This window comes from Phascolarctos cinereus, unplaced genomic scaffold (assembly GCF_003287225.1).
Source record: "Phascolarctos cinereus isolate Bilbo 61053 unplaced genomic scaffold, phaCin_HiC Scaffold_1;HRSCAF=81, whole genome shotgun sequence".
Classification (NCBI taxonomy): domain Eukaryota; kingdom Metazoa; phylum Chordata; class Mammalia; order Diprotodontia; family Phascolarctidae; genus Phascolarctos; species Phascolarctos cinereus.
The window spans coordinates 217,129,729-217,142,665 of record NW_027555514.1 but is presented as its reverse complement, the minus strand read 5'-3'; the positions used below and the strand labels follow the sequence as shown (position 1 = coordinate 217,142,665).

At 42.1% G+C, this 12,937-nt stretch overlaps 1 protein-coding gene across 4 annotated transcripts in view; it reads left to right on the top strand.

Annotated features, from left to right (window-relative positions):
- CBX5 (chromobox 5) overlaps positions 1-11,998 on the top strand; it is a 41,347-nt gene extending 29,349 nt beyond the window's left edge. For 3 of the 4 annotated variants that reach the window (XM_020966102.2, XM_020966105.2, XM_020966104.2), the window contains exons 4-5: positions 309-409; positions 2,314-11,998. In XM_020966102.2, the coding sequence (XP_020821761.1) occupies positions 309-409; positions 2,314-2,464 (252 nt within the window). In that variant the 3' untranslated portion in view covers positions 2,465-11,998. The remainder of the gene's footprint in view (positions 1-308; positions 410-2,313) is intronic. The other variant, XM_020966103.2, reaches the window with a different exon arrangement.
- The last annotated feature ends 939 nt before the right edge of the window (positions 11,999-12,937 follow it).

The window sequence follows — 12,937 nt, the reverse complement described above, 5'->3', positions numbered from 1 at the left end:
ACTGCTGTTTACCTCAATTTCTTCATCTGTAAAATAAGATGAAGAGAAGGAAATGGCAAATCATTCCAAGTATCTTTGCCAAGAAAACCCCAAATGGGGTCACAGAGTTGGACATGACTGAAAACAACTGGACAACAACTGAATGGAATCAAGCCTCTCCCCAGAATTGTAGGAATAAATAGAAGTTTAAGTAATTTGAGTTGGTGAAAGTGTTTTTAGCTTAATTTAGGTTGCTCCCAGTAGATCAAAGGAATGGTCAGTAGTATTCTTTCTCCCAAATTGTAATGCCTCCATTTTTGTGCTTGTAGCAGAGCAATGATATTGCCCGGGGCTTTGAGAGAGGACTGGAGCCAGAAAAGATCATCGGGGCAACAGATTCCTGTGGAGACTTAATGTTCCTAATGAAATGGTGAGAGTTTGGGTCTCTTTAGTTCAAGCAAGCATTTACTGAGTCTCTGCTATCACTGGACCACAGGCATGGTCCTGTGTTTTAGGGATACAGAGACAAAAGAGAAATTTATGTGTAAAATAGAGCAACATTCAGTATTTCTGAGCTCGGGAATATTGATCATCTTCAGGATCCATAACCCTTTAGATGTTCTTAGAAAGTTCCCCAAATTAAATTGATTTCTTTTTTTTTCTGACAGTGCAGTTCTGGTCTAGCATTGTTAAAAAAGGAAACCCTCCAGCTTCACTAGTAGAACAAACTCTTCCAATAGAGCACATGCTATTTACCAGGGGAACTGTTGTTGTTATTTGTACAGTATTATGTAACTAGTCTGTTTTTGTGATCAGAATAAGTCATACTCTATCATGAGACCTGATGTGGCTTGGAGAAGCAAAGGCTGACTGAGGCCTCTAGCCATTATTGAGGAAGAGATTTTCAAATTAAGAGATTAAAAAGAAAACAACTGTTTTTGCAATCAGCATTATTAAGGCCAATACTGTCTGAAGTTATCTTATCCGGAAGAGGGAATGGCACTTAGCAGAGTAGAGTACTTCCCCTCACCTCTGTTCCAGCTTTGCTTTAAAAATACAAGGTGATTTATGATACACCTCTTACGGAATGCTGCCTTCTTTCTGATTCCAAGTGCTCTGAACTCAAGATGAAGTCTGGTCTCTAAACATTGGGAGGGCTCCAGCTTGAGTACCACTAAGGAAGCTAATTACCTTAGAAGTGGTTTAATCAGTAGGCTTAATATTTTATCTGATGGAAGAGCTGGTAGTAAATTACTAAGAGGCCTGTGTTTGAAGAGCCACTGCAGTCTATGGAGAGGAACTGGTAGAGACTGTCCCTTCTTATTCAACCACATCTACTCCCTGTGGTTTTTAAGTCAAATTAACTAGTTTTTCTACTCAAAGTCCAGACTTAAAATCCCTGCCCTAAGTAGGCTTTCTTTCTGCACAAATGTCTATATTCTCCCTAACCTCTTGCTCCCCCAGTTTAATAGTTGACTCTCCTATAAAACTGGAAAGTATAGCATTTGCTGGCCTTTCAGCTGAACCTCATGATTAAGATGCGTGCTGCAGCTAGCTCTTGGTTATCCATGGCAGTGGGAGAAGGCTTGTCCAGGATGTAGGGTAACTGAAATTCACATTTAACCCGAATCTCATTTTAGCCAATTCCAAGTGAGATATCTCCAGCTGAGCAATTTATAAGAATTGCTGAAAAATTGTAATTATTGACCGAATTGTGCTTCCATTTCCTTTTGTTTTCCTGGCAGTGGTAATAGTTTTAATATGACCATAAGGAGGGTGTGATCCACAATAAGTTAATCAGCCTTTTAATAATTAGAAGTTGGCCTTGTATTTAAAAGATCACAACCTACGTGGTAGAAAATGATGAATGTTCAGTATGAACTATACAATTTGGGGTTCAGGCCTAATTCTTTGTTTCTAGTTATTGGAGCAAGTCTGTTGTGATGAGGTTGTTAAGTGCAATGAGCTTGAATTTTCAGTTCTCTCATTTGAATAGCCATGAATTTCACTTGCTTAGTAGCCCTGGGTTTCCTTCCCTCTCCCCGGAGACTAGGTACAATGCAAGACTCATGAAATGTTTGGAATGTGTTTTCTTGAATTTCCCCCTTTTAAATTTGCCTTTCATTGTATAAAGCCTCTACTTTCTCTTCTGCCTTGAAATAGTATTTCAAGTTAATAGGACAAAGGGGTCGTATTTTCCTTGCTGAACCACATTTTCCCTATTCACAAAATGGGTATTGTCACATCTCATTCTGTGAAGTTGCTTGCCATTGGCACAGACCTTGTTTGGATGCTTTTTCTGTCTGTATCCTCAAGCTTGTTTTCTCTCTCTAGGAAAGACACCGATGAAGCTGACCTGGTCCTTGCAAAAGAAGCCAATGTAAAATGCCCACAGATTGTGATAGCATTTTATGAAGAAAGACTGACGTGGCATGCTTATCCTGAGGACGCGGAAAACAAAGAGAAAGAAACAGCCAAGAGCTAAAGCAAGGGTGGCCTCTGTCATTTCTCTTTGTATATATAACACATTCACTTCCCCACTGCCTCCCCTTCCCCTTCCAGCCCCACTAGCCCTTCTGTCCTAAACACATCCATAAAAAAAATGTGCTTATTACTGTGCTACACAGAAGAAATGTTGGTATTGGTTCTCATAACATAACTGATGGTCTGATTCATGATGTGTCTCTAGTGAAGACCAGCCATTTACATACTGTGTGTAATCCACCCCATTCTCCCTTTGCCCTGACTTCTCCCCTTCTCTTCTCACCCCCATCCCCACCCCCACCTTTGCCCTGAAGATGATGTTTAACTTTTTAATCATCTTAGAGTCTTGATCTTTTTCAGGATTGGATTTGAGGGTTTTGTTACAATGATGATCATTTTAGTTATTTGCTTTGGTTTCATTCAGTGTGTTGATGACCAACAAGCCTCAGAATTGAGGTGTTGGGATAGGATGGGGAATTTGGGAGATTTTGCAGGCTATACTTTGCCTGGTTTTTTGTAAAGCCACTAGCACCTACCTCCCTGCTAGGCTTTCCCCAACCCCCAAGAATACAGTGTGCCCAGTGAGGTCATGTGAGCCCTGCTCCCTAACCTCCCCAATAGAAATGCTTAGGGCCCTGGAAACATTACAGAAATATTTCTTGAAGTACCTTGGACCCCTAAGCTCATGTCTTTTAGCAGGCTTTCTTTGTTTCTGCAAAAGAGTCCAAAGTGACAGGATTGTTAACAGTTTGAATTGTTAGCTGTAGTGCATGTGGATGGGGAGGAAACCTAGTTCATTTTTTTTTTATTAACATGCAGTATATATATATTACTCTCTTCCTTTCCTCTTATCTGGACTGTGTATTTATGTAGGTGTGAGTGACTACCTGGTGCTTGTGCCAAGATCCTGGGTGTTCTCATTTTCTTCTTCTCTCTTTCTCTCTCTCTCTCTTTCTCTTTCTCTCTCCCTCTTCTTTTCCCTTTCTCTTGTCCGCCCCCCCCACCTGTCTCTCTCCTTTCCTGTCTCCCTCTCCACCACTGCCAATTCTTTCTTGTAGCCTCCCAAAGCATTTTTAACTACCAAAGAGGCTTCAAACCATTCCCTCAGTACTCTTTGTTCTCCTTACCCACTCCTACAGAAGCTAGGTCTCTTGCATTCCCCATTCTTTCCACACGCCATCATTATAGTGGATAAAGGGGAAGCTCTCAGAGAAGAGCCATTGGCTACAGCACCAGCTATGAAGATGCATCATATTTAAGGTTCCAGATATCCTAACTTTCTGATTGTGGCCTCCATTCGTATTTTTCCTTTAGTTTTTGATGAGATTTCCTCACTTGTTTTCTGGAATGTAGCCTTAGTAAGGAACTAGCTGGGCAGAAGGTGGCTAGACATTTGCATCTTGAACTTCCTGTTGACCTTCCCATCAAAATAGGTTCCCCTTTTGGTTTCCTGATACGGTGTATCTTGGTCCTACCTTTCTTTCTCTCTTTCCTCCCAGTCTAAGAAACAGGTCACTTATTTTTCTCTTTGTGGTTGGGGTTTAGCAGATCAAGTAAAGAAAAGGCAAGAACTTAGGGATCCTAACTACAGTCCTAGTTCCATAGAAATATAAATGTTAGAGTTAGTCTTAACTCTCGGGATGAGCTGCCCCTGAGGCTGGTTTTGGTTTTTTACACACTTAACTCTCTGGCGAGGACCATTCTACCATTGCTAGATTGTTCAGAGTAAAGGGAAGTAGACATATTTCTCTAATCTGTAGATTTCAGATCAGATGCAAATCATGCATTGATTTCATAGTATTTGTGAACTCACTTGCCCTGGCAGTTCTGCTACTGGCTTGAGTTCGGTGCATTTGTGTAAATTACCACAAATACCATACTGTGTCACACAGTAGAGAAGACAGATGTTTCTTTCTGTAGCAGCCTGAGAGATGAGAATGATGATGCTTCAGTTGGTCACCAGAAAGTGTTCCCTATTTATAATGGTGTGATTTGGTGAGAAATCACCAAATTCTGTACCTCCAGTGGCTGGAAGGTTTTCATCTCTTCTCTCCCTTTGTTTCCATTGAACAACAAAGACCTAGAAAATTCAGGTGCAGAACAACTAAGAGTTGATCATACTTGATTTGGGAGGAGGGAAGGAAGAAAGAGGTGATTGAGAAGCAGTCAATAGGTACATGAGGGCATTGATTAACCTACTCCTTAGTAGCAGGAAACTGGTAGGCCAAAGCCTCTGAGTAGGTGGGCTACCTTTGGGCTTGCTGCTGACAACAACAGTTGGGTCAGGTGATCTGAATGAAATTGAACAGCTTATAGGACACCTATAAAAAGTTCATCAGAATCTGATGTTTTTCTTCTAACAAATGATTCCTAGGTCATGCACTGCTCCTCACCACTTTCATTCCTGCCCTTTTCCTCATTCTTGCTTATTCTCTTCTTATTCTGTTAAGATACCAGTGCCACACTGGATCTTTGCCAGTACTGTTTTCACCCCCACCCCTAAACCCGTTTTTCAGGAATGCAGTGAGTCCATAGCCCCACGCTTGGGTGACTGGCTCCAGCCTCCCTTCCCTCTCTCCTTGTATAGGACTGCTGTTAGAGCTTCAATAGTAGATGTCTGCCCACCACCCTAGGATTTCTTTCTTTCTTTTTTTTAAAGTAAAGCAGCTGGTGTAGGCTTTCTTGGTCCTTGAGAAAGTAGCTTCAAGTAGGAGCATGTTTCCTTGGAATCCTGTACCCTCAGAGGAGTTTATAGCTGTGGCTTAAATTTTTTCATGCCCAGGTCTTAAATGTTAAAAATAGTTGTTGGACTCTGGAACTGTCATTCAAAAATCATGATCCTTCCCAATACCTTCTAAATCTCCCAGTTTCCCCCCAAATGGGATAGGTTTGGAGGGAGATGGGGCAGTCAATTTAAGCCACGGGACAGGCATGTGGCTCCCATGTTGAGATCTTAAACTGTCCCAGCTGCTGGAATATCAGCAGGAATAGAACCAAGTCGCTTGAATTCAGGAAGAGCAATATCATCCTTCTCCCCTTTCTATACAGAAATCCGGTCCCTGTCTGTCCTAGGAAGCTGCTAGCCTCATGATTACCCAACATTTAGATAATCTTAAATCAGAGAGATTTTTACTCTCTTCTTACACTCCTTGGCATTTTTTCTTTCTTTTTTTTTTTTAATGTGACAGATATGTTAAAATCATTAAAAGAGCAGTTTATTAATTTAAAAAGTAAAATTCATGTGAAACTGATTAGTTGTGACTAAATCATCTGAGTTGTGCCTAATCCCTCCGATATGGTTCCATGATTCTGGTGCAGAGGACCTTGGAAGAAGGCCCCCAATCTAGGGTAGGACAGATCCTATGATCATTCAGGACCGTTCTCGATTTAAGTCCATGGTGTGTTCTTAGATTGTCACTAATGATGTGCTTCAGGCTTTTAATTGTTTGCTGATTGATAACTGGGAATCTGTTTTGTGGGTGCCATTTGTGGCTGGTAGAGGGTTGAGATGTTGCCATGGGTCTTTACTGCTTTGTGGAGCAGGGATTCCCTGATCTGTGTGGCATGATAAGAAGGTTGTGTCTGTCTGGATTTTGTCAACTCTCTTCCAGAGATCAGAGCCTGTTGACATTTGAGATGCCAAATTATCCATCTTTGCAGTTAATATCCCCAGAGCTGAGGCAGCATCATTCCTCACAGCCTTTATGTCGTCGTGTAGGGCGTAGTTGATATCACTAAGAAGCCATGAAGGAGAAGGTGGATCTTCTTTCTTCCTCTTAATTTGATCAATGGTCCTAGTTGTTTTTGGAGTCAGCGTAAGCCACAAAAGTCTGCTCTGGCTCTAGAGGTCCAAGCTTAGGTGATGTTCAGTCAGAGCCGAGGGAAGGGTCCTCTGATGGGATTGTAGGTTTGCCAGCTTGAATCAGCATCTCGTTGGTGAAACTTGGTCTTTCCCCTCAGGTGGGCTTAGTTGTGAAGCCATGGGTAAGTAGTAAGACTGTCTGGATTTGTAGGCTGTGTCTGTAAGGTCCACCTCTCCTGTACTCTTAACTTGCATCTTTAGAAGGACCTCACCATCTGTACTGGTTCTGTTCACTCTTGCTGTCATCTCTTCTCATCAGCTCATCGAACCAAATCATAAAGACTTGGACATGCATAAGCACTTGTGCCAAATGCATTAGGAATCATTCAAGCCGATTTCTTGTGTTTTTCTTGACCCTAAGGAACTGATGGATTCTAACCACTACAGTTTAGAATAGCTGCAAGTTAGGTGGTAAAGCTAGGTCTCTCCAAAATGTGATAGTCATTCTTAATCCCTTGGAATTGGGTCTTTGTGGAAATCTGTCTATGGGGGAATGAGTCTGTATGTTTATGCCAGACAGGTGGTGGGTGTCTTCCTCTAGGTCTAATAAGGGAGTTAGAATAAGGGGCTTGTTGTGGGGGAAGGGGTGCAGAGGGGAGGCATTTCCTAATTTTCTTGGGGCTTAGGTGTGGGGTTAAAAGAAACTAAAACTGTTTTGCCAACCTTGCCAGAGGGTTGTTAGTCCACCTTACAGGTTAGAGGAAGCTTCGTGATGGTTCTGCCCCACCATCACACTAACTCTACTCCCTCATTACTAGGACAGATGAGTAGTGTGGCTTGTTCATTTCTCAGATAATAGGTCTTTCCATTTGTAGCCCTGCCCTAGATTCTTGGTGGTCTGGATTGAAAGCTGCTGCTGGAGTGCATTTGGTACTTCCGTTTACAGGGAGAGAGACCAAGCTCAATGCCCTTCCCACTGTTTGTAGAGAAACCCTTCATAGTTCTGATTTCATGGGTTCCTTAAGGTATTGTTGGCCTTATCTCCTCAGGGCCCAACTCATCAAGGTTTTGAGGTGATGAAAGAGTGCCTTATGGACCAGATGGAGTATTCAGGGGTCACAGAACTCTGGTTTGAACAGCAGTGATTGGAATTGAGTCACTAACCTTCTGTCGATAGAGTCTACATTTTGAGGTTTTTTTATTTTCTCCAGTCATAGTGATGGATCTGCACTGATCCATTCTCTTGACTAGTCCCGTGTTACCAGTGGCCTATATTTATTTTCAAGATGTTGGCTCTGTGTCAGGGGTAATGATGGCCTGTAATCTTGGAATAGAGGGACATTAGCTATCCCAACCAGGAATTCAGCCTATGATAGCAGCCTTTTCATTAGTGGTATTTTCTCAGTTGTGCTAAGCTGGTCATAGACCATATCTGTGAGTGATTCATTTGTTCTTTCCTGAAAAAACAAACAAACAAAAAAACCAAAGGTAACTCAAGGCTAGAAAATGTTTTCATTCTGGAAGAGAGCACTTAACAGCTTCTTGATGAAAGTCCATGACCCTTGTCCCTGGCTTAGGGTCTTGACTGAAGGAGTTCTGATAACAGTTGTGAATCTCCATGACTTAGGGTCATTCAGGGCATAATTGGATAGATAATACTTCTTTTGTAGAATTTCCTTACAGCTAGGGACTTTGTCCCACACTTTTTTTGTGTCCATCATAATACCTAGCATAGTACTTTGTATATGAGCAGTGCTCAGTAACTGCCAGATTTGAGCAATGCCCTTGTTGTTAAAAAGCATTTGTTTTGTTGAATGGTTGAATATGTCCCCTTGGTAGACAACTAAAACAACTTATATTCTTTGACAAACCTTTTACCAGAGCTATTCGATACCCTTTTAAAAATTCCTTTCCTTGGTAGAATTTTTAAGAGTGATTAGAAGGCCTGAAAACAAGGACAGAGAGTAAATGGGAACATGGATTAGCCACAAGTAAGCTGCTCTGTTCTTTGAGTGGGTGAAGGTTGCAAAAGTATTTCCAGTTTCTTTTCCCTTCAGCTGAATTTCTTGGGTTTTAATCTACCTCATTTTATCAAAATAAGTTTCTTCAGCTTGTGTCATTACTGCTTTAAATGTCATCAGTGACTAGTTATTTCCTAAGGGGTGGTTTTTGCCTCACGGTGAACGTACGGTGAACGCATGTTCTTTTGCCTTTTTACTCCCCATCTTTGTTATCATATTGCTTCAGCCCTTCTCCCGGAGCAATCTTTTCCATCTAACTCTTAGTTTGTGGGAAGCAGCACTCCTAGGGCCTGTTGCCTCTGAGGTTAGCAAGGGAAGGAATTTTGAAACAAGGTGTCGAGGAAGGAGAGGGCAGTCACTGGAGAAACCTGTGCTCAAAGGCAGCCTACACAGAAAGAGCCATTAATTAAGACATTTCAAAGTCAACTGATTGTGGTCATTAATGTCACAGTAGATCAAAACCTCATTATCACAGGCTCAGTAAGAGCCGTCAGTATTAATCAGAAAATCTAATAGGAAACTATTATCTAGAAATTAGGCCAAATTGAATCCAATGAACTTCCCATCTCGTTATGCTCTGTTTTGGGGTGTGACCCATAAGGCCTGATGCAAGCCCACATAAGTCGTTCTGTAAGGGGTGTTATCCTCCCCACAGCCTGAAACTAGCCAGTTAGGTCATCCTTGTTTCAAATATCCAATTCAAAATGTTCATGTCTAGATCCTGCAGGGATTTCTTGGTTGACCTTTCTGGAACCAGTGTTGCCCAAGTAGATCCATTGTGTACAAACCCCAGCTGGACACTGAAGAATTTAAAGAGACAGAAATTTTCATCCTTTAACTCCAAGCAGTTAAAGTGTAATTGAATGGCTAGATTTGAGTTTGACAGGTTAACAGCCTTTTTTGAGGCTGACCCTGGTGTTCCAAGTTTGAACATCATTTCTAAACCAAACCTGGAAATGAGATTTTTTTGTCACAGATAAGATTTCTTACTTCAACATTCAAAGTTGATCTGAAGAATCAAGAATAGCTGCTCTTTTTGCCTTCTGTCTTTCTATTGTTAAATGATTGCTTGAGAAGGAAAGAATGAAACAAAACACTGTATCTAGTTGGGGAGAAAGTGTATTGCCTCATGAACTAATGAGCTGCCTAGCACTGGAGGTATTCAAGTTGAGGTTGGTTGACCACTTGGAATCTTGGTTGTTATAGACAGGATTCATCTTTTAGGAGGGGGTTGTACTAGATGACCCCTTGTAACAAATTTAGGTCAAAGGCCATATGTAAATTTAAAAGCCCCTTAAGCCATTATAAGCTGTATTTATATACTTTTGATCTTTAGTTGTTTTGAAAATGCCACAGTCATTGGAGGTAAGATGTTACAGAAAGAAGGGTGTCTTTTCTTGGAGGAGGCAGCCACCCAGGACGATGTGCTTCAGTCTTTGCTATGCTCGACTTTGTCTAGAGATCTGACTTGTGATGCCAGCCTTCTTTGAAGACCTGGCAGCTCAGAGCACTACAGGGACCACCACCGTCAAGCTCTTCATCCTCCCTCTCAGAAGAAGCACCTGCTTACCCCTTGGTTTCTGACTAGCACATGATTTCTGATCCCGAAGCCTTTCACTGTAGCACCCTGAAGAATCAGTAACTCAGTCCTCTTCCCTATCCCCAATTCTTGGTGCAGGTTTGCCTTTGATTTAAGCAAATCTGATCATACATAATGGTAGATCTTAAAAGCAAATAAATTGAAGTTGAATGGGGGTAGGAAAATAATTTTTCACCTTACCAGAGGGTTCTTTAAATAGCAAAAAAAGAAAGAAAAAAAAGACCAACACCTGCTGAGTCTAAAATATTTGATTTCCTAAAAAACATGCACAGCTTTACCAGAGATTTGTTATGAGCAAGGACTAATCTGTTGTGCCCTATAGCTCCTTACCTGTCTGAGGTGCTCAGTAGGTGCCCAATATTTGTTGTTTGAGAACATCTTTTGTTCAAAGGGAGGTTTACCTGCACACATTTCTATCATGCAAACCTTCAGAGTCCAAGGCCCACTTTAGGAAGTAGCATAATCGAGTAGGACATGGCACAGGAGTTGGGTGTGGATGCTAGGTCTGATGTCTGCTGACCCCCCTCAACTAACTCATAATGGATGACCTTGGGCAAGTCATTTTCTCTCACTGCCTCAGTTCCCCCATCTGCTAAATGGGGGCAATAATACTGACCTACCTCACAGGGGTGTGAGGCATTGCCAATTGCTCAAAAAGTACTTAGGATCTTTAGATGGAGGATGCTGGGAGCTGAAGTCTAAGCCTGGCCCAGGCTTTAGTCCTCATTGAACTGTCTCCAAGAGTGGAATGACTTAGCAACCCAAGCCAATTTTCTGTGTATCCCATACTCCCCTGTCCCTCTAGTCACGTTTTCATCAAAGCTGCTAATTCAGATGTTGACAGTGTTTTCATAAATGTTGGAGTCTAATAGCCAAGAAATAATTGTGGAATTGTAAGAGGGGGAGGCAACTTCTGTTTTCTTTGTCTTTCCGCAGACAAGGTGGGGGTGTTTCTCTCATATTTGGATTCTAGTACCCGTGTTCTGAGAACAGAGGCCCAGGCTGCCCCAGGAGCAGAAATGACCCCAAAAGTTTTGATTCCATTCTTTCTTGACTGTATCCGTACATTTACAACTGGTCTGATCTTAGGACAGCAACATCCTTACCACCGTCGTTATGGAATCCGTTCCCAAGCATCCTCCTGGGATCTTGTGTGCCTCCCCTTCCTATTTCCTATGTAAGGGAAGAATATGTATATTGCCACATTGGAAATAACCATTTTTAGAGTATTGTTACATTTAACACTCCCAAACTAGTGTTGATGCTCCCTAATATTTCATCCAAGCCATTATATTCAGCATCTATTATCTCTCTTCCCCTGGGTTCACAATGTGAATCTGACATTGTTTTTACTGGTCTGGTTTGGAATGACTTCTCTGGGCCCCATTTTGTTTTCCCAGACATTGGCTTATGGGCCTCTGATCCTTTCTCAGTTTCAGGGGGCGTATCCGGTCCTTGTCCCCAACAAGACCCATTTTTTCCTTCCCTTACCCTCATCCCTGGATCTGTAACCCACGAAAAAGCACAAGGTCTCGGCCCCTTGCTGCTGTTACATGTTCCTTTTTGTGTTACACGGACTTTTCTCCTTACTCTTCGCCCAGCATCGGAAATGCCAAGCACAGCTCTTGGGAAATCTGGACAATGGAGAGTGCTCAGCCACCACAAGCCAGGAATTAGAACTTCAGTACTGGCACTGTAGCCCCCTTCCAGCCATTCCCCCGAGACTGGGAGCCAGGCTGGCCCAAGAGGCTGAAGCATCTCTCAGCACCATGCTTCAAGGTGGCTTTCTGTACCATCCAAAGCAGATTGGATCACAATTTGGAGCCAGATGTCTGGATGGAAAATGGGAGATTGAATTTTTAATGGACTTTGTTTTGTGGGGGAGTTTGGGGTATGCTTCCTTGGTTTGATTTTGGCCAAGTCTGGCTAATTTTTTTTAAAGGAAAATGATATGTTACACCTTTTAAATGTAAATGTTTAAAAATAGGCATTTATGTGTTTCCACAACTGACATCCAATGCAGACCTCATTCTCTCCCCTTCCACCACCTTCCTCTTTTTCTCCCTCTTTTCATACTCTTGTATTGGTTCTAATAAATGGTTGCTTTTCAAATCTGTATCTTGGGTAATATTTTAAAGAGAACGGGCCAAAATGTAGCCCTTCACCCCTTCTATTGCTCATGTTCTGTGGTGCCCTGTCACAGTTCCCAGAAAGCCAGTAGGCTTTCTAAAAGGATTTGCTGTCCCTTAGAGTGGCCACAACCTGAGGAATGCAGAACCTTAATGCTGAGTGCCTTCTAAGATGCAAGAAAGGCACTGTATGAGGTGCTATTGGAGAACTTGGGATGAACTTAATCCCTGTCCGCAAAGATGTGTGGTAGAAATAAGGTAAATACCAACCAAGTTCAGGGAGAGGTATAGATTTTGATGAAGGAATAAAGGATTCATGGAAGAGAGCTGGACTCAGGTACTGATGACTAGGATTTAGAATATTGAGCTCGCCAAGTAGGATTGGTTATCCACACTAACGGAAGGCAATACTTACTCAGTACGTGAAAAAGAATAAAATGGCATCATACTTGACTATGGAATACATTTTTTTTTTGGCATTAGGTTACAATCTTGCTTTATTTGGGAAAACAGCAAAATGACTCCCTTCCCCGAGTGCACATTAGCTGTTGGGGAACATAGCCAAGAACCTACTGGGTGGCAGTGAGGAGCCAACCTAGGAGTAAACATATGCTAGTAATGATTCAAATGCAGATAATTAAGTATGTGCTGCTCTCTATAGGCCTATGATGTATTCTGGCATCTTAAGAGGTGGGCAGGAATATATGGGAGGGTGGGAGTAGGTTTGCCCTGCAACCCACACATGCCGTCATCCCCATCCACTTCTTGTCTTCTCCAGAAATACTACCTCTCAGTGCTTAAATGTTTTCTCCTCTCACGTTCAGCATGTTTTCTCCCCTTTCTCTCGTCTTCCTCTTTAGCTATAGTGTCTCTCCAGCCTAAGCTAATAAAGTCTTACGGAGACATCTGTAGGTTTGCTGAC